Source organism: Rhododendron vialii, chromosome 9a (assembly GCF_030253575.1).
Source record: "Rhododendron vialii isolate Sample 1 chromosome 9a, ASM3025357v1".
In the NCBI taxonomy this organism is placed as follows: domain Eukaryota; kingdom Viridiplantae; phylum Streptophyta; class Magnoliopsida; order Ericales; family Ericaceae; genus Rhododendron; species Rhododendron vialii.
In genome coordinates this window covers 3,414,106-3,440,029 of record NC_080565.1, presented here as the reverse complement: position 1 = coordinate 3,440,029, position 25,924 = coordinate 3,414,106, and the positions used below count along the sequence as shown (strand labels likewise).

Genomic DNA, 25,924 nt, shown 5'->3' with positions numbered 1-25,924 from the left:
GCTCGAGAGATGCCAATTGGGCCCGAGTCAATTGGCAAACATTCCCTCCTTTAGAAAGCTAAAAAAACCTCCTCTTCCACCATTACAAAAAACCATCTTGATTGAAGACGTCTCCTTCCAAACTCAAGCGACTAAAATCTGGGTTCCGTCTCATCATCTTATACCTCCCATTCTCTTCCAACACTGCTAAAAACCGATAACTAGTAGAAAGAAAGTCTATAAAGTACTTCATGTGTAAGCTATTTATCAACAAATCTAGCTAGGAGTTCCAATTTTAAAACTGGACTTTTAAAGATAATCTAAATCCATATTTTGAATTTCTAACGTTTTACCTAAATACTTGAAAGACTGAAAGAAAAGGAACAAGTCATTCGACTTTGCTTGGATCGAGTACAGCTCCTGTGAAAATAACAAACCTTGATCTCTCTTCCATAATCATAAACATGAAAGGATGATCGGCAACGAAACTTGTGCTTTCTGGCTTGCCCTTCGCACGTTTTGCAAAGCAGCAAAAAGCAGTAATTGTAGTACCCACCGTACCTTTCTCATCTACCTCAATAGAAGCCTTTTGAATCATCTGTGATCCACTAAATGGGACGTTCTTATGAATTTGCACCATCTCAGCAATGTCTTCTGAATTTTCCATGAAAGGAAACGACATCCCCATCTCCTTCATGGTCAATGAAACGTCGAAATCATAAGAGAATTTAAATTTTGGGATCCAAAATTTATCAAGCCTTGTTTCGCCAAGACAACAATACTCATACGAAAATCCAGAATCAGAAATGAGCTTTTCTAAAAGATTTTGCAATCCTTCTCGCTCATCTGGGAGGAAGAAGTACATGGAGAACTGCTTGCTCTTGCTTTGGTATGGGATTTCGAGTACTTTGAAACCCTCAAAAGATCTGCAACGACGATAACGCTTGCGGCTCGTCATAAAAGGAACAGAAACAGTGTCTCCATTGAGAAGATAGAAAGGTCTATTTTTAGTGTGGTTAGCATCAAATTTAAAATCATGTTCCCAATTTCCTTTGAAGTAAAGACCATTTGCAAGAATGAGCACCGTCTCTGGAGATAGGGAGCCCCGTGGGAGAAAATTTTTTATAAGCCCTCTTGATGCATCTTCAGCCCATAAGTTTATTTCATCTACCACTTCATCACCCTGTGTGGAATATCCATCCCATCAACTGTCGGTACCATTACGTAAACAAGAAATCATAGATATGCAATTCTAAGCTTTATTTGAATAATACGGTACTGATATGAATAATGTAGGCTGAAACAACAAATCCTTACAGTCACTGTGAATCTCCAAATCAATGCAATTCTTGTCTAATTTCTCAAGAAATAGACAAAATCTCATAAGCTAAGATATATCTGTTCAATTGAAATGGTTTGATTGTAGGGACTAAAAACATTTGGTATAGGATGTGTTCATTACTGTAGATTCCAAATATAGATCTTATCTAAAGATCCTATATCCTCCAATGTTTGTTCATCTGTATGAATAAATCTAGACCCCTCAATCCGAAAAGTAGAAAATAACAAAAGGCGAAAAATAGCACAATTCCAGTTTTTCATAATCATAGTAGCACAATTCCAGTTTTGTTGCATCATTATGAATCGCTAAAAACCCCTGGAGATTTAGAGAAGGCGTGAAATAATTGTGCCCATTTAAATTCAATTTGGTGACTTAAATTCTTGTAGTCGGTTCAACGAGTTTCAAAGCATTCTAAGGAATTTAACGTTTCAGACAGAGTTTCAAAATATTGAAACTGAGAAATTCTCAAGGAAAACCAGCCCAACAAGAAGAGAAGGAAACAACAACCACCTCCCTTCACGGTGCAACCGCTAGTCTCTTCCTCTCCCTTACCATATTACTACGCAACACCCTTGCCTGATACTCATCCACTTGAGACAGAAGAATCTGGTTCACAAGCATCAGAAGACAACCTGATGTATAGTTTGGAATACCATCTTTTCTCATATGTATTTTTGGACTTTTTTCCACTTTATTCCCCACGTTACTAGGAGAATGAATGATCACGCTCATGGGTTGCCTGAAAGAAGAGAAATCTGGGAACAGTGGATCAAGTGGTATGTTTTTTCCTTCTACAATTAGAATTAAAAGGGCTGATTGCAGTTTAGTCACAAAACACCATGGCGGTGATCAAATCGTGTTAGTGTTGCTTTAGGCCCCCATTCCTTCTGTCTCATGGGAAGGACCCAATTCTAATGGAGGTTCAATAGTCCCTCTAGCAACTTCACAACAATAACACAAGATATCTCAAAGCCTTAAGTCTCAGCAGACAGCAGTACATTCGTTTTCCCGAGCAAATAAAAACTGTTGATTATATTTTGCTAATGGCCAAAGGAAAGAAAATACAAGAGAGCCAGAAAATTACCCGAGTCACGAAATCAACTGTCTTGGCCTCACAACCGTAGATTCCCTTTAGTACATCCTCTTTATACGAAGACTTTGGAGGAAAACGTTGGTCAAACCAAGCTCCATTGACCAAACACAAAACCGGTTCTTCCTCGCCCTTTTCAAGGTACTGATCACCCCCTGCAACTGCCATCATCTGCAAAGATTGTGATTTGATTTCTTCCATGTCTTTGGAACCAAGCCAGCCTAGTAACTTCTCTAACGTACGACCCTTTGATCCGACAGCCACCATGTTAAGAACAACATCGATAGACAATGGCGACAAAACAAGGTTTTTGTAATTGCCCTTTTCAACCTCCTTGAGTAGTAGTTGTTTTGTCATTCGCCTACAGAGCTCCATTCTTGATCTTTTCTCTATCCCCATGCTTTCTGGCAAGGCAATGGACCATATATCCATTTCCACGAACAATGTTTAAGAAAATACAAAATCCAAATAAGTTATTCCATAAATTAAAAAAGACACAAACCCAAAGTTTATAATAAAAATAACGAAGCAAACAATACTGGTGACGGTCTAACGATTTATTTGTAGAAGACAAGAAAGTGTGATTCTTGAAAAGGAAATCAGATAGAAGGTATGTAAATTGTTCATAAAGGAAGAAGACTACATCGATCTATAGAAAATTTCACAAACTACTAAACATACTTTACATATCTATTTGATGATCTCATGGGAGAGATAAGATGGGGAAAGCATAAGAAACACCCAAATCTAAGCTCGTCTCATATGCACTCACTGCTACAAATCATAGAGAGCACCAAAACTTATAAGAGAACTTAAGTACTTGATTGCAAACCGAATATATCATTCAGGCTTCGTTTGCATGTTGTAAAAAGTCAGGTTTTGTTGTAAAAGCGACTTATCTTTAGCGTATTCTTTTGTGCTTCTAATCGCGACATTCTACTTTTTTTGACTGCTTTTTTCAAGAAGCAAAAAGTAACAGTCTTAGACGTCCACAAGGAAGACAAGAAAAGAGATGCATATTCTACATACTTAAGGAACTTAGCCCGTATATGGTAAAGTACATTAATCAGATGAATTTAATCTTCGGCTCCATTTGTTTGGGCGTAAAATATTTTCCTACCACGTAAAACATCTTACTTGTTGAAATTTTTTTTCTTGAAAAAGGTGATAATTTTCTCAACTTGGCTTCAATGCTCGACCAATAATTATACTCCCTCCGTCCCTTTTTTTGTGTCCAGTATTTCATTTTGGACTGTCTCTTAATAAGTGTCTATTTGGTAAAGTTAGGGGGGTAAAAGTTGGTGTATTGTCTATTTTGTCCCTAAAAGTAGATTTTATTTTGAAAAGTTAGTGAGTAAAAGTGTAATGATGATGGGTAAGTAGGGAAAGTGGAGGAAAAAGTTGATGTGAAAGGTGTAATGATGATGTCTTTTTAATAAGTTGGAGTTACGAAGCAGGACACTTAAAAAGGGACGGAGGGAGTATTACTTTACTAGTTTACTAAGCTCTCCTATAGCTCCAATCTCATCCACCTATGACAAAATTTTGTATGTAATACACACGTACGTACATACATACATACATACATACATACATATATACATACATACATACATACATACTGTAGACACCCCATTCTGGACTGTCCAGATAACGTTATTTGTCGATCTTTTATTTTCCCAATGATGATCTTAGTCGAAAACAGTTTAAGGACAAAGGTGTGGTTGAGCTTTGAGCGTCCCGAACCTATCTCGAACCCCTTTCGAACCCTTCAAACCAGAGCCAAACAGCCCCAGCAAAACCCAATTGGCATACGCCAGCGTCCTGAAGGCGTACGCCAGTCATCTGCCACGTGTCAGTCATCGACCAGTGGCCCATCTTTTACTGGCGCACGCCAGTTAATAATGGCGCACGCCAGTCAAACCCAGTCAAATCAACTTTATTCAGCAACTTGGGTGGGACTTTTGTGCCACCCTGACGTCGGCTACAGCGTCCCTGATGATTACTTTCGGCAGAGACGTTCCCTCTCTCTCCTACACCCCCCATCAAGGCAAGTCCCATGCATTTAATGCATGGGAGGCTCCAACCTTGCCTTAACCAGCCAAACATGCCTTAGCACCAGACTGATCTCAGTCTCTCTCCCCCCTATAAATACCCCCCTTGCATTCATTTGCAAGGGGTTGGCCTCATTAAGAAGAAGAAGTTCTCTCCTTCCTTCTTTCTTGCTCTCCATTTCTTTTTCTTCCATTGAAAGAGAAAAGAAAACAGTCCACTTCCATACATCCCACTGTCACCCAGTCACCATCAAACCTCCATCTCCAAGCTTTAAAGTTCAATACCACCTTCAATCCTCAAACAAAAAAGGTATACCACCTTTGTGTCCCTTTCTGTTCTTGGCCCCTGAGGGGAACCAGTGAGGCCCAGGCTAGTAAGTAATACTAGTCCTGGCCTCAAACTGGTAAAATTCGACGATCGTATCAGATCGAACATGGCGCACGCCAGTAACACTATGCCGTACGCCAGTTTGGCAGTACGAGCACAACTGGCGTGGGGATCATGGATCGTCATTCCTTTTGTTCTATCTTTATGTCAATCACCCTTGCATGCTAAATAACCAGTTTATTGCTTTCTGTATGTTTAGAACTGTTGAGATACAAAGGTTATTGCCTATTCTTTTTCTGTTTAGAAGGCCTCTGGGATCCTTCTGGTCATGTTCCAGAGCCCAGATGATGTAAAAGCCAAGCACTGGATTAGGGTCAAACGTGCGTACGGCAGTCAATGGCTGGCGTACGGCAGTTAAAGCTAGGATCCAGTGGCTGGCCCTTACATCTTAGTTCAGTCTTGGCCTCTTTTCTGTCCCCACTCTGTTTAGGGGGTTTCTTGTCTATGTTCATGGCTTCAAGCCATCCCAGCTGTCTGTAAATATATATATCCTGCTTATTTAACTGCATGGTTTGTTCTGGGTGTGCGCTGGTCCTTTTCCAGAGCCCAGAGAGTTGCAAATAAGGACTGTGACACCAGATGAGTGGAGTACGCCGGTCTCCCTGTGGCGTGCGCAAGTCATATCAACATGCAGTGGCTCGGCCAGTGCATGCTGGTAGAACTTGCTCACGCCCCTGCGGGGCAGCGTACTGCATTTTGTCCAGTTTGCTCAGTGCTTATTCTCAATCTATATTGTAGCATTGCAATCAAGCCATTCATGAGCACTTTTGTCATAAATCACAACTTGTTACAGTGCTTTAATCCCCATTAACTGTTCCCCCGCCCTAACTGGCTAAAAAATGATCAAATGAGAGAGAAATACAAATGTTTTATAAAATGCCCGAGTAGAGACCGATCTCCGGATTGGGCGAGAGGGATGCCATAAAACCATTCCCCTCTCGTAACATGGCTCCCGAACCTCAGATATCGAAGGTGACGACGAACTGGTCTATGCCCTTTTCAAAATCAAACAAACGTGGCAAACGTTTTCGAGTTCGGTTCCTTGGGTGCTCTCACCGCTAAAACCCGAGTGGCGACTCTGAATCGAGGCGTTTCGCCGCGCTTTTCCAAACCCAAAAAGGGGCCGCACCCGATTTCACAAGGCGAAATTTCCGGGGTGGCGTGCCCACAGTGGCGACTCTGCTGGGAACGTTGCGTTGATTAATATTTGGCTATTAATACATAATTGAAGAAATCGCAAAAGCTTGTCAAAAACAGTATGCTTCGCGCTGCTAAAGAACGGAATGGTAACGTAACAGGATCTCAGCATCCGACCAATCCAAACTGGGGCTTTTGCTATTGTTCTCTTGTGTAGTTTTCTCCAAATATCAATTAACGAAAGTGAGTCAAGCTTCAAAAGGCATTTGTTTTCAAAAGCGTTGCATTTCTCTCTCATTTGATCATTCTTCGGCATTCTCCATCGATGGTTGGTCAGCCCCGTTGAGGTGTTTTGGGTAACCGGCACAGTTTACTGGAGCCCGGGGTCCTCGAACGCCCAACAACCTTGGACGATGATGAGTCGTACTACCGTTCGACCATTGCTTTGCTCTACGCGTTGCAATGGGAGGTATATCGCGGCTCTAGTCAGAGGAACCCCTTTAAGCCAAAACCGGCCTCTACAGCGTGTACAATGCATTAGAACCTTTCAACATAAGACAGGAACCCGCAGGGTAGGATTACTTGTTTCTAACCCCATATCCTGTTTATGTGTTACCGCTTTTTCCTATCGCATGCTTGTACATACATCCATGATCGTTTTGCGTAGGAGCATGCTAGGGCGGCTTTTAGGATGTCTTTTGTCGAGTCTGTCTTGCGCCCACTCGACGTTTGCCTTGGACCGATGACGAGTCGTGCATCTCGATGTTGCACGTTACTAGATTTTTCAAATCCTTAATCAATGAGACTTCGGGAAATCGATACTTCCTAAGTCCTTGTCTAAAACCCCATCGAGGTTTCAAACCGAAAACTAGGAACAACGGAGAAAATGGCATGATGCTTACACCACTCAGGTTAAAAGTGCTAATCACTTACACCAGGCTCCGGCACAGTGCTGCTTACGCCATTTCGGTTACGGTATCATGCCATCTACACCGAGTTGTTCCAAAATCAAACTTTGAAACTTCGAAAAGGGAGAAAGTCAAAGACTTAGGCTGTTTTGGCATCCCTTAGTAACATTCGATTCAATCAAGGATACACCGTCGAAAAGAAAATCCGAGAATTCCGTGGCAACCGTCCGAGTGGCGTGAAGCAGACTCCCCCTAGTTCTAGAGTCTAGGAGGACACCGACGACGTTGGCATGATCATTTTTCAATTCCCGTCTATTCTTTCAAATAAAATGACTGCAGGCTGTCACTGAGCTCTTATACTTTGCCGTCTAGTCATGCCGATGTCAAAGCAGAATTCCGAAATCAAGAGCCAAACCTACTTGGGACCATCCGTCGAGTCTGTTTGAGGATCTGATTTGGGGTTCGTCTTTCAGTCGACCGCAACGGAAGCTCTGGCCTGCACTGTGTCACGAGAGGACTCACCACCGACTACTCCGCACGAGTCCCCTCCGTCTACTCCATCTCCGCCAGCATCTCCCAAGCTTGTTAAAACAGAAGTACTAACCATGGCGGATGTCCCACCTCCAAATCTTGCAACCGTCCTAGCCGATCTACAGCGCAACCTGGCCATCATGCAACAGAGAGCCGACCAGGCCGACGCCTCTATGGCCAATCTTCAAACCCTAATCGAGGAGCGACTTCCCCTGGTAGCAGGAGGGGAGGGAGGTGAAAGGCGTGAACAGGGAGCCGCCGGCCAGGAGGAACCGCTGGTTGAGAATCCCGCTCCAAGCCCAGAAGTGGCAGCTTTGGTCGCCAAAATGGCCAAGTTGGAAGAAGCAGTCGCCAAATCTGAAAGAAAAGGGTCGGGAGTACTAGACATAGACCGCCTCTGCCCATTTCCGAATGCCCGGCTGCCCGACCGGTTCAAAATGCCCGACTTTGCAAAGTTCGACGGTACTGGAGACCCGAAAACTCACTTGTTGGCCTATCATGGAGCCATGAAGCTGCATGGCGTCGAGGAGGATGCCATGGCTCAGCTATTTCCGCAAACTCTTGCCGGTCCCGCCTTCCAATGGTTCCTGTCGCTCGACATCTCCAAGAGGCGGACATGGGAGGACATCGGCACGGCCTTCAATGCTCAGTATAGCTACAACGCCCAACTCAAAATGACCACTCGGGAGTTGGAATCCACCAAGATGACTGCAAAGGAGTCCTTTGCAGACTTTATCCAAAGATGGAGAGCCAAGGCCGCTCTCATGCCCGATCGCCCAAGCGAGAAGGATCAGATCCGCATCATCTCCCGTAATCTGCAGCCCGACTTCGCCAAAAACCTCGTGTTGGTTTAGGGCGCAAATTTCGAAACCTTCTATGACTCCGCGCTGGCCATCGAAGAAGCCCTTCAAACCGGCGTTCTGCCTAGGAGTGACAATTCCTCATCCACCTCTGCCTCAAAATCAAAGCCCCGTGCATACACCGGGAACAGCACTGCTTTGTTCAGTGGCAACAGCTACGCCAATGCGAACTCTGCTAACAACCCCTCTGCCCAAAGCTCTAACCACATTGCCGACATTAACCAAGTTCAAACCCCTCAAAGACCCCGAAACCGCAACCAACCTCGTAACTTCGCCAACTTCGAGGCACCTCTCTCCTCGGTGTTGGAAAAGCTAATCAAAACCGGGCACCTCAGGCCTCTAGCCCCAACTCCACTTCCTCAAAATCCACCCCTAGCCATAACCCCAATGCTTTCTGTGCGTATCACCAAATGCTCGGCCATTACACCGACTCCTGCTATCGCCTCCGTCATGCGATACAGGATTTGGTGGACAATGGCACCCTTCCGACTCCACCCACAAAGCCTAACGTCATCTCCAATTCCTTACCCAAACATGACCCTAACCCCCAAGTGAACCAGCTAAACCTCAGCCCCACCATATTCAACCCCACCGACCATATTACCTCAACCTTCAACCCAAGACCAGTTGTACCCTTTCCCTCCGAACCAAGCATTAACATGATGGCGGCCGGTTGGGCCATGGAGGACAGAGCCAAGGAATGGGAAGAGCTTTGCAGTGATTGGACTGAACAGTATAACATGGGGTTCCCCGCGCACCCTCAGGTCAATCAAATATGGCTAGACCAGTGGCAGGTAGAATGGAACGCGGCGCAGGCTGACCCTCTGGATGGTCTCTCTTTGTTCGCGCTCTTTTACCAGCCCGAATTAAACCCAGTCGAAGTGGAAGCCGAGGAATACGTGTGGGACCCACAGCCTGGTGGATGGCAATTGGGTCAAGGTCTTGAGACTGATGTGGACCAAAACGACTTCGATGAGAAGTACTGGGACCAGTTCCAAGAGGGGGAGATTGTGCCCGACGTTCGTCGCCCACTAGGCGCCATGTTACCCTTGGTAAATGCTATTGCTGACACGCTCGACCGACGCATCCATGAATTCGATCCTACTCTCGACTTCGTCTCTGTGGAACAGCCTTGCCCTATTGTTTCTGCTCCCGGGGACGACTGCTCAATCATGGTTCTAGATGCGCTTCCGGCCGACCTCTGGGATGCGGAAGAAATCGTTAAGACCTCACCGCCAGCTGATATTTGGGACGTCGACAACATTGTCGACCTAAACATGGGGAACGAAGTGTGGACCGGCAATGCTGCTCTCGTCGATGGAGGATTTTGGGACGTTCCGTTCGTCACTAACCCGGGAGCGCCATTTGAAGAAGAGGCTGCACAGGATCCCGCCTTTTGGGAAGGTCTAGTGATGGAAGACTTGGAATGGGACACCGCTCTGGGGACAGACTCGGCTGCAACGGTGGCATCAACGGACAGAGGGAAGCGCAAGCTGGAAGAAGTACCGGCCGATCTGTGGGATTCTATTGACTCATCATCTTGGTGGGATGTGGCCAACGTCACTAGGAGCGGCCGAGTGTTTCAGCCATCCAACCTCCAGGCTGGGTGCTCGTCCAATCTGCCCGGTCAGAAAGCCACTGTTCCCGCTGCTCAGAGAACTGATCCGCTCTTTCCAAATGGGGTTCCAGAAGAAGACGCCATTTTGAAACAGCTCGAACGGATTCCGGCCGCTGTCTCTATCTGGGGCCTAATTTCGTCATCAAAGGAGCATCGAGAGAAGCTGTCCTCCGCATTGGCCCGGCTCACGGTACCGATCGACATCACTCTCGAGGCCATGATTGCCCTCGTGCTGCCACTCCTCTCCAAGCACTCCGTCACTTTCACCGAAAGGGATCTGCCCGTTGAAGGAACTGCTCACAACCGCCCGCTGCACATCACCGTCAAGTGCTGGGGACATTGGGTGCCAACCGTGCTAATTGACAACGGCTCGGCCATCAACGTTTGCCCCATGAGGGTTGCCTATCATTTGGGATTCTCAAAGAGTGACCTAACGCCATCCAATCTGGCCGTCAAGGCATACGACAGCACTCGCCGCATGGTGGAAGGAACTCTGATGCTGAAACTGGATGCTGAGGGCTTCGAAATGGATGTAGAGTTCCATGTGGTCGACGTCCCCGCCACCTTTAACCTGCTGCTGGGCAGGCCTTGGCTTCATAGGGCCGACATTATGGCTGTACCTTCAACCCTGCACCAGAAAGTCATGCTGGGGCTGCCTACCGGAACCTTAACAATCTGCGCGGACTCTGGGATCCGCCCGCTCACGGATGACGGCACACCTGTCTTGGGCATTATGCACGGGGAAGAAGACTCGGACTTCGGGGGTTTCTCTTTCGACACATCTGGCTCAGTCCTCGCCATTGCCATGGATGATGACTTCACCATAAGCTCAACTATCCTCGAAATGATGAGGAAGATGTCATTCATGCCGGGCCTAGGACTCGGGGTCAACCAACAAAGGATCGCTGAGTTCCCTGTCTTTTCTTCCAACAAAGGTGGTTCTGGTCTCGGTTACACTCCACCGGCCAAAGACGCCGAAAGGAGGAAAGACACGGGAAAACCTCGAACCCTTTTTGGTAACCCCGACAGCTACTTTGTGCGAGAGGGAGGAGGCTCTGCTTATTCGGGACAGATAGAGCCGTTCTGGGATCCGGAGACTTCCACTTGGCTGCCGGGATTTGAAATATTTGCTGCGGACACCTGGTCCGATGAGGAGACGGCCGAAGAAAAACTGGCCAAACAGGAGTTCGAGAAGCAGCTGGGTCAGACCAAGGGAGAGTTTGACTGGCTGAAGGTTTTTGATCAAGGGGATCTGGAGATGCTGTTCTCCCAAGTAGGTTTGGTTGGCAAGGGCGAAGAAGCTGAAGTGCTGATGCTCGGGCCCGACTCCTCAGATGCTCTCGAGGATCCTACCTCTCTCATCGTGAAGGCACAGGGAAGTCTCAATAACTGCATTTTCACTCCGCGTCTAACATGCATTGACGATGAGTCTGAGTCTGACACGGAGTCTGTCAAGTCTAAGTCTAACTCAGAGTCAGAGTTTGTGCCTCTTGGCCCTCCACATCGTAGCTTTTACTTCGAGTTCGAGTCTGTTGTACTTGGCAATCCCGTGGGGTTTTATGAAATGCATGATCCTACTTCTGACTACTTTGCTAGCTTCAATATAAACTGTGTCGACCCTGACGATGAAGGAACAGACTTCGACGGGGACATCCCGGCTGAGTTGCGTTCCCTCATCGAAAAGGAAGACGAAAGGCATGCTCAGCCTCTAAAAGAAGAAGTAATTTTTGTAAATTTGAAAGACGAGGATGACCCCCGCATGATGCAAATCGGTGCAAATCTGTCCCCGAAAAATCATGCCGGAACGATTGAGCTCCTCAAGGAATTTCCCGAGGTTTTTGCGTGGTCTCACAGGGATATGCCCGGCATCGATCCTGAAATAGTGCAGCATCGGATCCCGTTGGAGCCTGGGGCTGTCCCCGTCAAACAGAAGCTCCGCAGGATGAGGCCGGATTGGGTTCAGAAGATCAAGGAAGAGGTTACAAAGCAGATTGATGCAGGGTTCATAAGGGTTGCAGAATACCCCAAATGGGTGGCCAATATCGTGCCCGTTCCTAAGAAGGATGGAAAGATCCGAGTCTGCGTCGACTTCCTGGACTTAAACAAGGCAAGCCCCAAAGACAGTTTTCCCTTGCCACACATTGACGTGCTTGTGGACAACACGGCGGGGCATGCCTTGCTCTCTTTTGTCGACGGATTCTCCGGATACAACCAGATCTCTGTGGCACCCGAGGACCAAGAGAAAACGACGTTTGTCACGGAATGGGGCACTTACTGCTATGTAAAAATGCCGTTTGGACTGAAGAACGCCGGGTGCACTTTCCAGCGGGCTCAAACGACCTTGTTTCACGACTTTATCCATAAGACCGTCGAGATCTACATCGATGACATGATCGTGAAGGCAAAGGAGGAAAAAGACTATCTTTCGACACTCAGGCAATTTCTCGAAAGGCTCCGCAAGTACAATGTGCGCCTGAACCCACAAAAGTGCACGTTTGGGGTCACGTCTGGAAATATGTTGGGGTTTCTGATCACCGCAAGGGGAATTGAAGTGGATCCTTCCAAAATCAAAGCAATTCTTGAGATGGAGCCGCCCAAGTCTGAAAAAGGTGTGCAAAGCTTTCTAGGAAAGGTCCAATTCATCAGCAGATTTATCTCCAAGTTGACTCTAACCTGCGGGCCGTTATTCCATTTGCTCAAAAAGGGGGTCCCGTTCGAATGGACAGAGAAATGCCAGACCGCTTTCGAGTCTATTCAGAGGTATTTACAGAGCCCACCGGTACTGATGCCGCCAACGCCGGGTCGGCCTCTGATTCTCTAGCTGTCCGTTTCTTCAACAGCCATGGGATGTCTGCTGGCACAGGAAGGAAGCAATGGGGTCGAGAAGGCTGTGTACTACCTAAGCAAGAAGATGGTCGGATCTGAGGAGCGCTATACCCCTCTGGAAAAGACGTGTTGGGCGCTAGTTTGGGCTACAAGGAAGCTTAGACACTACATGCTAGCCTATTCGGTGAGACTGATTTCTCGGATGGATCCTATCAAGTATCTGTTCGAGAAGCCTGCACTCACCCATAAGCTAGCACGTTGGTTGCTTCTGCTGGCTGAGTTCGAACTCCAACATGTCACGAGGAAGTCTGCAAAGGGGCGCGCTGTAGCCGATCACCCGATCGACGGCCCGGAAGACGTGGATTTCACATTCCCCGACGAAGAGGTTCTAACAGTGGTCGAGGAAGTATGGACGCTCTATTTTGATGGGGCTGCTAACCAGAGGGGGTTTGGGATTGGAGTGTTGTTGATCACGCCCGCCGGGGCTCACATTCCGCTCTCCTTCAAGCTGAATTTCGATGTCACCAACAATCAAGCCGAGTATGAGGCCTGCATCGTCGGAATGGAAGCTGCTATCGCTTTAGGAGTCGAGAAGCTGGAAGTAATTGGCGATTCGGACTTGGTGGTTTCCCAAGCCAATGGAGATTGGAAGGTTCGTGAAGAAAAGCTGAAGCCTTATCACCAAGATTTGGAAGAACTGATTCCTCGCTTCAATAAGGTGACTTTCACCCATGTCCCACGCTTGAAGAATCAGTTCGCCGATGCTTTGGCGACTTTGGCTTCAATGATCGAACTTCCAATAGGTGTTAAGTTGCGGCCAATCGTGATTGAACAGAGGGACTTGCCCGCTTACGAGTATATCAACGCCATTGATGATGTCGATGATGGCCTACCATGGTACCATGACATTTGGAACTTTGTGGAGCGTGGGGAGTTTCCTACTGAGGCCACGAAAAAAGATCGGATTGCTTTGCAGAGGTTGGCTTCTCAGTACATCATCTGTGGAGGGAAGCTGTATCGAAGGTCGCACTGCGGAATGCACAAGCTCTGTGTCAACGGCGTCGAGGCAACAAAGATAATGGAGGAGGTTCACGAAGGAGTCTGCGGGCCCCACATGAGCGGCGTCATGCTCGCTAGGAAAATCCTCAGGCAGGGTTATTACTGGTCTACAATGGAGACGCAGTGCATCGACTATGTCCGGCGCTGTTACAAATGTCAAATCCACGCAAACTTGCAGCATGTCCCTCCATCTAAGCTGTATGGCATGACTTCACCATGGCCGTTCTCTGTTTGGGGCATCGACGTTATCGGGATGATCAAACCGTCTGCTTCAAACGGCCATAAGTTCATACTAGTGGCGATAGACTATTTCACCAAATGGGTCGAGGCTGAGTCTTACAAGACACTGACAACGGTTCAGGTTGCTCAGTTCATTCGAAAGAACATCATTTACCGGTACGGAGTTCCTCATGCGTTCGTATCCGATAACGGAAGTCATTTCAAAGGGAGGGTTCTGGAGCTCTTCGAGGAATTTGGCATCGAGATCCACCATTCAACGACCTATCGCCCGCAAACAAATGGGGCGGTCGAAGCTGCGAACAAAAATGTCGAGATGATCATCAAGAAGACTGCTGAGTCTGCAAGGGATTGGCACGAGCAGCTGCCTCTCGCCCTCTGGGGGTACCGGACATCTATCCGCACTTCAACTGGTGCAACTCCTTTCTCTTTAGTCTATGGGATGGAGGCGGTACTTCCCATCGAGCTTGAGGTACCGTCGCTGAGAATCATGGTCGAAAGCGGTCTTGAGGAATCTGACTGGTTAAGCGGAAGGTTTATCGAGTTGATGTTGTTTGATGAGAGAAGACTCCGGGCTTTGTATCATGTTCAGGGTTATCAGCGTCGAGTTGCTCGAGCATTCAACAAAAAGGTGAAGTCCAGGGGCTTGGTCGAAGGAGACATGGTCACAAAGGAGATCCGGGCTCTAGTGTTTGATCCCCGCGGGAAATTCAGGCCGAAGCGATCCGGGCCATACATCATCAAGACCATCCTATCCGGGGGTGCTGCTAAGCTCATCGACCTCGACGGCAATGAATTCAACACCCTGGTCAACCTGGATCAGCTCAAACGTTATTATCCCTGAGAGATGCTCGTTGGGTCGAAAACCACAAGGGTGGGCGATTCCAAGCAAAAGTTAGAGCAGCCTGATAGACCGAAAACCTAAGGAGGCGGTTCTAGGCAAAAATAAATAGGCAAGAGTCGAAAGCTCGCTAGACCGAAAACCTGAAAAGGCAGTGCTAGGCAAAAGTTAGAGCGTAAAAGGAGAGGTAAAATACACGAGTGAACCTTTGCCTGAACTACGTTCTGACCTGATTCCCTGAAAAGGGATACGTAGGCAATCTCACCTTGAGATTCGGTCACATTCCATCAAAATTTCGATCCAGGTTTGACATTTTTGGGTCCACATCGCGGCTTGAGAAGGCCGAGCACAAGTCAAAGGCTGCGCTGAAGCGAATCAGAAAGGGGAAACCTGTTGTCTTTCAACTTTATTGCAAATTACTACTTCTAATACATAAGCTGAGCATAAAAACCTTAAAAACAGTTGAAGCATGAAAAACAGAACAAAATGCTTAAGAAGCCTAACGGTTCGCAGTTTATTCTAAGCATAGCAAAGTGGCCCGGAGTCAGTCAATATTTTCCCGTGCATGCACATCTGCTCTCAGCCACTGTCTGTAGCGGCTCCTCAACCCTGTTGAAAAATTCGGCATCTCAGCCTGAAGGGCTCTAAGGCCCCAGCGCCGTTGGTAACCATTGAGTGTTTGAGCGTTGAAATTCGGGACACGGAAATCCCCAATGCTGATGCGGTGGTTCTCTTGAGAAGCGCCCAACTGTCGAAGAACACGGCCGGGAATGTAGAAAGTGAAGCTCGACAGGCCCGCGATCACCACCCTGTCGAACCCATCGGAGCGGATGGCCATGTCCGGGAGATCCAACCAGGGGCACCTCCAGGCAATCTCGTCAGGCTGCATTTGCTGCATGAACTCGTACCAGCCTTCTGTGTCCATGTCAGGGTAGCGCATCTCCCTTTGATGAATCCTTTTCGGAAAGAGATTCCAACCCGCCACCGGAGGGTGCAGTAGATTCAATTTGTCCGATAGCCACAACTGCATGAGAGGAAAAGACAAGTAAGAAGTCAGATAAAACCTGAGCGAAAAGACAAGTAAGGAGCTAGGGAGCAGCCTAAGCCGAGTGTCGAGGTAAAATGAGAACGTGTGAAAAGCCGGAAAAAGGTGAGTTGAGTGAGATTACCTGAAGCAAAAGCGGGCTGCCGCTGAAAACGGCCGACTGGCCCGTATACACCAAGTCCAAACCCGAGAGTGTCTCAGCCAGGACCAAAGGGATCACATTCCTCCGTGCCCCCATCTGTGCAGCAACGCTCACAAGCGAAGGGCTGACCTGCCCGTGGGCCGGCACGAGCAAATAGGCGGCCAGCAAGCAAATTACCAAGGCGAAGCGGCGGCGCGCCTGGGCGTCATCACTATCCAAGTCGCCGTCTGGGCTGTACATTTCGATCAACCGCAGGGTATTCATGTGGCCGCCCTCGAGGATAGTATTCGCCAAGCCCCGGGAAATGTTGAGTGAACTGGCCAACAGTTTAGGCATGCTCGCTTGGTAGGGCGGAACTACAAGCGTAGGGGACGAGAAGGTCCGAAGGTACGCCTGAAATTCCTCGACAGTCGGGCACATCTCGTCGTCGCCAAAGCGAAAGACATGGACGTCCGGATCCCAGAATCTGAGAGCAGCCTGCAGGAGCGCTGGGCGGAGTGGCACATGCCGCAGAAAATGGAACGAGGCAAGGCCGTGATATTGAAAATTGAGCCAGTCAACGCTTAGAAATTGCGCTAGCCAGGGCCTAAGTAAAGTGGGGAGGGGGTTGTCCATGGAAGGCGTAGAGGTATACTGGAAGAAGGGGAAGCAACTCAGTCCTGAGGACTACAATACTCATGCCTCTGCTTTATAGGCCTTAGCCTCGCTCTTTCATCACCAACAAGCCACCAAAGCATCATGCTAACCTCCAAACCTCCCCTCTGCAAAGGACACTGCCCCCTGAGAACCCAGAAGCCGTGTGCAAACCGTGTGGGAGTAAAAACAAAATGGCCCCTGAAAAAGGACATTTGGTCAGTCAAGTGGGTCTGGCATTCAAGAACCTGGCGTACGCCAGTTTATCACTGGCGTGTCCGTATCCCCCACTTACTGGCGTACGAGCCTCAATTTCTGGCGTACGCCAGTAGGTTTCACCAGAAACCAGTTTGCAGCAGCTACTGCCTCCGCATGTTCATTTTCAGTTCCGAGGCAGGTTTTGGCCGTTTGTGGGTTCCTACACGCCATAAACACCATTTGAGACTGTGGGAAGGCATCGGATTTTAAAAGCCACGCCCGATGAAGATTTTGGACCCCCGGTGGCCCGTGTCAAGCTAAAATCAAGGATACGGATGGTCAAAACTCGTTTCCGGGGCTCTTGCCAAGTTTTGTCATACCATACATGTTTCATAGGCCTTATGTGACTGTGTGGGGGTGTCGGTTTCAATCCGGGACCATATCGAGTCATCTTTGGCGTCTTATGTCCATTTTTGCAGCATTTTTAGCTTTTCTTAGTTTTTCCCTTGCACCAGGGGCAATTTTACCGGTTTTAATGGCTCGTGCAAGTCATTATACATCTATGTTACCTTTCAAAAGGGTCAGTTTCTTTCCCCGGGGAGAATCTTGGAGTTTGGCCTACCGGCACCCAGAACTCCCGTGTCCCCCGCGTGTCTGGGATACGAGTCGTATCCTAGGACTTTTTCTGTCCATCTTTTCTCCGAGCTAAGTCAATTGTGTGCATATACAAGTGTTTGTTGTCGACTCAAAGTATTCACCAATGCATGTTAGATATTAGCGGACGTTTTGTTCTTTTCCTTTACCAAGTCTCACCAAGGTAATGGGGAAGCAATAAAACAGAAAATGCTTACGTTATATACTACTGTGCCAAAGTTAACGGTGGAAATGTAGCAAGTATCAAAACGGCACAACGGCCCGGGCAGAGCTAAATGTATCAGGGCACACTTGCCCAAAGGTCAAAAGGCACGCAGGCCCCATCCAAAGTATCCAAATGTTTCCAAGTATCAAAGTACCGGCAAAATAGACTAAGGCTCGGTGATAGCCCTCAGTCATCAAAAAGGTCTTCCTCGTCGTCGTCGTCCTCACTGTCCTCTACCTCTCGAGGGTCTATCCGGAACCTGGGGTCGCTCGCTGAGTCAGAGCCGCTGCTGAGGGACGTCCCCTCTTCCTCTTCTTCTTTTGCCTCTTCCTCTTCTCTCCTTTTCTTCTGCGAGGGTCCCTCGGCAAGCCTCTTCTCTGCAGGCCTCTTCCTCAGCTCCCGGCGGAACTGGAGCTCCTCGCTGGCCGGAGTAATTTGCACTACCCGTTCCACCCTTGCCGCTGGCCGGGAGGAGCTCGAAGCTGCTTTCTTTGCTGGGGGAGGCCGCACGCTCTTCCTCCTAGGAGCCGCCCTAGCATGTCCCTGCATAGTCATTCAATTCAGTTAACATACATTGTGCATATTGTATATATTGAAATGCTGAGTGCAGGAAATGTCAAAAGCAATCCTGATCAAAAGTAAAAGGAAAAGTTATACCTGAGGCTGCTCAACGGGAGCTGGAGCTGGTGGTGGGTACTCCAACTGCAAAGAGGCGCCGCCGGCTATCCTGTGGAACTCTTTCTCCATGGCCTTCATCAGGCGAGCTGCCTCCCGTACCCATTCTATCGGAGCCTGTGACATATTTCGGGACAGAATCAGAATGCAGGCTAAGTGTACATACTGAAGGCGAAAATACGGGAACTACAAAAGGGTAAAGGAATGTCTTACCGGCCCTGTGATCTCTGCTGGGTCTGTCCTGGCGGGCTCGAACCGAACTACAGCCTCCTCTCCTGCCGTGTCCCGCACAGCTAGGGTCCAAGAAAGCCGAGGCAGCCCCGTCGCTGTAGCATAGTCGCTCCTCTCTCTCGGCTGGGCTGTCCTGCTCTCCCGGCTCCGCCTCTCCTCGCCAGCCTCAAGCGCCTCGCTCTGCACGGCAACGTGCTCCAGCACTCCAAGCGGTCTAGCCAAGCGCTGCCTCCGGTAGACAGCATAGTCACGCCCAGGCCTCAGAAAAGCAGCAAGCCCGGGCGGAACAGTGAAACGCCTCAGCTCGGCCAGCGTGTACCTGTCCGTATGAGAAGCGTGAAGAGGCAGTGGCCCAGGCACCTGGTACTCAAGAGAGCCCAGTGACTGCCGTGTCACCCGGTCACCCAGGTACCACCGCCACCCGAAAGCAGACTCCAACAACACCCGGCTTGCTGTCACCACCCTGCTCTGTGCTAGGTACTCAGGCTCAAGCTCGGCGCTACTCCACGGGTTCCAATCTACCTGTAGGACAATGGCACAGATTTTAAAACATCAGCGACAGCAGTAAAGCAATTCCAAAGGGCAGGATAATCAGTTTGGCGGGTTGCGTACCTGAGTACCCGACAGCTCGTCCAGATACGACCGGAAGGCTAGGAGGCTCCCTCTCGACTTCTTCTTGCCGCTGTACATGGGACCCCAGATCATGGCGCGAGGGAGCATCCTCAGGTTAGGGCACTTATTCTCCGGCGGGTACATCTTCAGCACTTCATAGGCCCACAGCTGCAAACGGTCAGGCAATCAAAGCGTCAGAATACAGTTCATAGGCAAATTAAAGACAAGTGCAAGAAATAGAAAAACGGGAAGTAAATGACAAGCTTTGTTTCCTACCTCCCACACTCTTCAGTAGCCGGCCGTCGCCTTCTTTCCGCGCGAGAACTCTCCCATGAAACTATAGCAGGCACCCAGAGCCGCTCCTCCCCAGTCAAACCTCGAAGCTGCGCCTAAGTCATGGAGGGCCGGTAAGTAGGACAGGTGCACCGTGGATCATTTGTTCGGGTACAAGGTAGCCCCGAACAAGTACAACAAGTAGGCCCTCGCCATCTGCTCCGCCTCCAAGTCTGACTCCGGCTCCCTCCCGTGCAAATACCGCTTAAACTGGTCATAATGGACGGTCTCCGCCTCACCCGCCGGCGCCTGCCCCAAAAACCACGCCAGAGCCTCGGGATCCCTGTAAATCTCTGAGTCAAATGGGATAGGCTCTCCACCTACCCTCAAGCCTGTGAGCGCTGCAAAGTCAGACGGGGTCACTGTCATCTCCCCAATCGGCAAGTGGAAGGTATTTGAGGAATCCCACCACCTCTCGGCCAATGCTGTCAGCAGGGCGTGATCGCTCTTCACGGCCGTCAGAGTAAGGATAAACGGCCGGAACCCTGCAGCGTCAACCAAGGCCCTGACACGCTCGGGCAAGCTTCTGTACAACTCAAGTGAGCTCGCCGGACCTCCGTGGCCCCGAGTGCTGGCCGCCCCCCTCTGCACAACAAAGACAGGCAGTGAAAAGAGTTTCATCAGCAATTGCAATCCAAACGGTTAGTCGAATTCAGAATTTCAAAAGTAACTCTACAGGCGAAACAGGCGTCATAAGGGTCGAACAAAGCTACCGGGCACTTGTATTCTCCTGTCTAGTTCTGCTATCAGTCGAATCAGTTCAAAGGTATTTCTTAGTCAGGTTCCGAGCTACAGGGCCTCTCTTTTCTCAAGGTACATCTCTCAGTCGATTGCACGAGTTTTCAGTTTATCAATATGGTCGATTCAAGCTATTGGGCACTCCATCCGGGCGTCCGTCATGTCATGGCAATCTACTTAGTCGAATTCAAGTTCAAAGGATAGACTTATTGATCAAGGCAACTTATGGTTCATTCAAGTGGGGCACCAACCGTTTTGTCAAAATCATTGGGCATCCTGCAAGTCGATTCAACTACTTCGAGTGTTCTATCATTCAAGTTAAGTTTCAAAAGTCGAGGTACGCTATTCGAGGTTCTACTTTCTCTATCAAGTTACAGTTCAGGGTTATAGTCAACAGGCATTGCGAACTACGCTACGACAGTTCAAAGCTACATTTGGATTCAAATGACAAGACATGCATATCAAAGGAAAAGTTCAAAGGAATACCTGCGCCCAGTTCACGGACAGGTGTCTCTGAGGGTCTCTCAGAACAAGCTCTGCGTCGTAGCTCTCCCTCAAAGGTGCAAGGCTATCAACCCCAGACGGAATAAACACGTGTGGCTCGGGCAAGGCGTAGGTGGCCGCGTCAAACTTAGCACGGGGTGCCAGCCGTGCGGACTCTGCAAGCGTCACCGCTCGCTCAAAGGACCACACCTCCCCTTGAGCCTCCTCTGCTGCCCCGGTCTCGCTCACGAAGGCCTCCTCCTCGACCCTGGCCCTCTCGGCCTCCTCCCTCTGGCGCTCCTCCTCCTGCGCTCTCTCCACTTGCCGGGCCCTATCCTCTCGTGCTGCCAGCACTGCAGCCACCACCCCAGGGTTCTCCCGGAGCAACCGGCCGAGTTCTTCCTCGGACACAAACTCGGCAAAGTCTCCCTGAGTGATGGGTACGTGCACCGAGGACCCTACTGCAGGCCTGAACTCCACCTCTTCCACGGGTACCTCGCCGGATACGCCCTCCTCGACCACAGGGCCCTTGCCCCTCGCCGGATCTCTCCCCGGCGTCTCCGGCCGATCACCATCATCGCCACTACCCCTACTGCTGCCGCCGGCTCCAGCCGAGCCCAAACCGGTGATCACCACACCTTCTACCCCACTGCTTGGATCCAATCGACGAACCTGTGGACCCACTATCACAACAGAGCCTGGCGTACGCCGTATCCCTCCTGGCGTACGCCCCTCACCGTCACCACCCGCCTGTACTGCATGGCCACCACTGCCACCGTCACCGTCTGTACTGCCTGCACCGATGCTTGACGAAGCCTCTGCCGTCGTTTGATCGTCGATCCGCGACCCCGGGGCCTCGATTTCACCCTTTGTTTGATCTCTTTCTTCTCCATCACCCCCATTGCCGCTTCCACCGCCGGACTCCGCCATGAACGAGTATGGGGTAGTGGGTTTTGAGAGGAATAGAAGATTTGAGTGAGAGATTGAAGGTTTGGAGGAGTTTTTGATGTTTGGAGTTTCGAAAAACTGAAGGAATGGCGGTTTCCTGGCCTTCTGTAACTGTTTAGTCGACGTATGGGACGATTGGGCCGGATCTGGGCCGGGTCTGGGCTTGGATCTTTCGCAAAAGTGGCGCACGCCAGTATTATGATACCGTACGCCAGTAAGTCCTGGGCCTCAGGCCCAATTCACTGTGTACTAGATTTCATCCTCAAAAGAAAAGCCCAACTCATTCTGGAAAGTTTTGGACCCATCCCCAAGCAGAGGCCTGTCCAATTTCAAATCAACGACGATCTATCCGTCCAAATTCAAATCAACGACGATCTATCCGTCCAATTTCAAATCAACGACGATCTATCCGTCCTAATTCAAATCAACGACAGTCTATCCGTCCAAATTCAAATCAACGACGATCTATCCGTCCAAATTCAAATCAACGACGATCTATCCGTCCAATTTCAAATCAACGACGATCTATCCGTCCAAATTCAAAATCAACGACGGTCCACCCGTCCAAATTCAAATCAAAGACGATCTACCCGCCCCACAATCTGCTTTCCCCAACAGAGTCGATGCTCTTGCAAAAGGATCATTCCCCAGGAGAGTCCACATTTCTGTGATCTGTCTATCAAAGACAGCGAAGCAGCGGTCTATCCGCCCCTACGTCGAACCAAACAGGTTCTTCAAAGTTCTTGCATTCTGGATAGCCTTGAAAGAGGGTGTCTAGAAAACTTTTGACGTTACTTGTCTCCAGTCAATGGTGCATCAAGTGCCGTCAAAGGGGGGCTTCTGTAGACACCCCATTCTGGACTGTCCAGATAACGTTATTTGTCGATCTTTTATTTTCCCAATGATGATCTTAGTCGAAAACAGTTTAAGGACAAAGGTGTGGTTGAGCTTTGAGCGTCCCGAACCTCTCTCGAACCCCTTTCGAACCCTTCAAACCAGAGCCAAACAGCCCCAGCAAAACCCAATTGGCATACGCCAGCGTCCTGAAGGCGTACGCCAGTCATCTGCCACGTGTCAGTCATCGACCAGTGGCTCATCTTTTACTGGCGCACGCCAGTCAAACCCAGTCAAATCAACTTTATTCAGCAACTTGGGCGGGACTTTTGTGCCACCCTGACGTCGGCTACAGCGTCCCAGATGATTACTTTCGGCAGACACGTTCCCTCTCTCTCCTACACCCCCCATCAAGGCAAGTCCCATGCATTTAATGCATGGGAGGCTCCAACCTTGCCTTAACCAGCCAAACATGCCTTAGCACCAGACTGATCTCAGTCTCTCTCCCCCCTATAAATACCCCCCTTGCATTCATTTGCAAGGGGTTGGCCTCATTAAGAAGAAGAAGTTCTCTCATTCCTTCTTTCTTGCTCTCCATTTCTTTTTCCTCCATTGAAAGAGAAAAGAAAACAGTCCACTTCCATACATCCCACTGTCACCCAGTCACCATCAAACCTCCATCTCCAAGCTTTAAAGTTCAATACCACCTTCAATCCTCAAACAAAAAAGGTATACCACCTTTGTGTCCCTTTCTGTTCTTGGCCCCTGAGGGGAACCAGTGAGGCCCAGGCTAGTAAGTAATACTAGTCCTGGCCTCAAACTGGTAAAATTCGACGATCGTATCAGATCGAACATGGCGCACGCCAGTAACACTATGCCGTACGCCAGTTTTGGCAGTACGAGTACAGCTGGCGTGGGGATCATGGATCGTCATTCCTTTTGTTCTATCTTTATGTCAATCACCCTTGCATGCTAAATAACCAGTTTATTGCTTTCTGTATGTTTAGAACTGTTGAGATACAAAGGTTATTGCCTATTCTTTTTCTGTTTGGAAGGCCTCTGGGATCCTTCTGGTCATGTTCCAGAGCCCAGATGATGTAAAAGCCAAGCACTGGATTAGGGTCAAACGTGCGTACGACAGTCAATGGCTGGCGTACGGCAGTTAAAGCTAGGATCCAGTGGCTGGCCCTTGCATCTTAGTTCAGTCTTGGCCTCTTTTCTGTCCCCACTCTGTTTAGGGGGTTTCTTGTCTATGTTCATGGCTTCAAGCCATCCCAGCTGTCTGTAAATATATATATCCTGCTTATTTAACTGCATGGTTTGTCCTGGGTGTGCGCTGGTCCTTTTCCAGAGCCCAGAGGGTTGCAAACAAGGACTGTGAAACCAGATGAGTGGAGTACGCCGGTCTCCCTGTGGCATGCGCAAGTCATATCAACATGCAGTGGCTCGGCCAGTGCATCCTGGTAGAACTTGCTCACGCCCCTGCGGGGCAGCGTACTGCATTTTGTCTAGTTTGCTCAGTGCTTGTTCTCAATCTATATTGTAGCATTGCAATCAAGCCATTCATGAGCATTTTTGTCATAAATCACAACTTGTTACAGTGCTTTAATCCCCATTAACTGTTCCCCCGCCCTAACTGGCTAAAAAAATGATCAAATGAGAGAGAAATGCAAATGTTTTATAAAATGCCCGAGTAGAGACCGATCTCCGGATTGGGCGAGAGGGGTGCCATAAAACCATTCCCCTCTCGTAACATGGCTCCCGAACCTCAGATATCGAAGGTGACGACGGACCGGTCTATGCCCTTTTCAAAATCAAACAAACGTGGCAAACGTTTTCAAGTTCGGTTCCTTGGGTGCTCTCACCGCTAAAACCCGAGTGGCGACTCTGAATCGAGGCGTTTCGCCGCGCTTTTCCAAACCCAAAAAGGGGCCGCACCCGATTTCACAAGGCGAAATTTCCGGGGTGGCGTGCCCACACATACATACATACATACATACATACATACATATATATATATACATATATCAGAAATGCTACACACACATACAATCTGTGCACAGATTGTGCATAGATTTTGTTGTGGGGCCCACCACGGGTCCCACACAAATCATCCGAGCCGTTCATTAAATGTAAAATATTTTTTCAAAGGTCCCCATAAAAAATAATCTCAATCCGATACCTATAGATGTTCGATCCAATCGTATAACTTTTCACAATCTGTGCACATAAATCTGTACCGATAGCAGGACTATCAACTATCAAATATGTAAAAATGTTTTACATATATATGTGTGTGTATATATATATCACATATTATTTTATAACTATCAACTAAACACTGAAAAATAGAAACGAAACTTTTGTTTTTTGCAAAATCATTTTACATGAAAAACATTTTACATTGAAACAAACATGGCCTTCGTTTTCGACCTTCTCAATCTCCTTTCAAATTTAAGTTGTTTTGGTTGCGGGTGTGAGGCTCTTTGTTTTTCGTTATGGTGTTTTGGTCGGTTCCTTGCCTTCCTTTGCCTTTATTTCTCGGGTGGCTTATGCAGCCGGTGTGCCCGTGATCCTTTCGATCTTTGTAATTTCTTTACAAAGATTTATAAAAACACTTTCGCTTATCAAAAAAAAAATTTGAAGAAAAGAAAGAGAATTGAAACTAACCCTTTGTTAGTGACGAAGTAGCCTTTCTCTTCATCGCGATGATCGTAGGGGACAAAAACGAACCAGCGTCTGATCACTCAGCAAAGAAGCCGCCTATACATACATGTATGAGAGAGAGAGAGATGCTAAATGCTTAGGTATTTATATGTTTCGACCCCTCTAATACTAGGATTTTTAATCGCAATAATTCTTTAACACATCCATCTTACACACCCACACATATTGTGTGTGGAACCCATACATTGGGCCCAGTGGGCTTTACAAGATTGTCTTATTCGCGGAGCCATGGATTCTCAGCCGGTCGGTTTGGTTTTAGACAGTTCGGATTTAAATGAAACCTTTCTGGAGAAGAGCTTATCTGAACCGTTCAAAATTGAAACGGATTTGCGCAATTCACACTTCCGGAAACAACTATTCAAGAAACCCTCCATTAAAAAGATATTCTCGGGCTTTACACTTACCTGGATTTAAGTTTTTAATGGTTTCGCTAAAAAAGGTTTGGATTGATAAGGGGTTTTCATGGCCACCGGTACACTTTTCAGCACATATTGAAATTTTTTGAAAATACCCAACTTTGACCTTAATATTTAATAGACTTTCAAATTTTGTTAGACTTCAATACGGCATCTAAACTATTTAGATGTTATTCAATT

At 48.3% G+C, this 25,924-nt stretch overlaps 1 protein-coding gene across 1 annotated transcript; it reads right to left on the bottom strand.

Annotated features, from left to right (window-relative positions):
• Window positions 1-232: 232 nt before the first annotated feature.
• Window positions 233-25,390, bottom strand: LOC131301984 (serpin-Z10-like). Its single transcript, XM_058328524.1, has 3 exons — window positions 25,272-25,390; window positions 2,406-2,815; window positions 233-1,162 (listed from the first exon to the last, which is right to left on the bottom strand). The coding sequence occupies exons 1-3, from the start codon at window positions 25,303-25,305 to the stop codon at window positions 368-370; spliced, it is 1,239 nt and encodes a 412-aa protein (XP_058184507.1). The 5' UTR covers window positions 25,306-25,390; the 3' UTR covers window positions 233-367.
• Window positions 25,391-25,924: the final 534 nt, after the last annotated feature.

Coding starts and splice junctions, on each gene's coding strand:
- LOC131301984 (XM_058328524.1), bottom strand. CDS start 25,305: ATGAAGAGAAAGGCTACTTCGTCACTAACAAAGG. Junction 2,816..25,271: donor TACTTCGTCACTAACAAAGG/GTTAGTTTCAAT, acceptor TTGCCTTGCCAG/AAAGCATGGGGATAGAGAAA. Junction 1,163..2,405: donor CAGTTGATTTCGTGACTCGG/GTAATTTTCTGG, acceptor TATTCCACACAG/GGTGATGAAGTGGTAGATGA.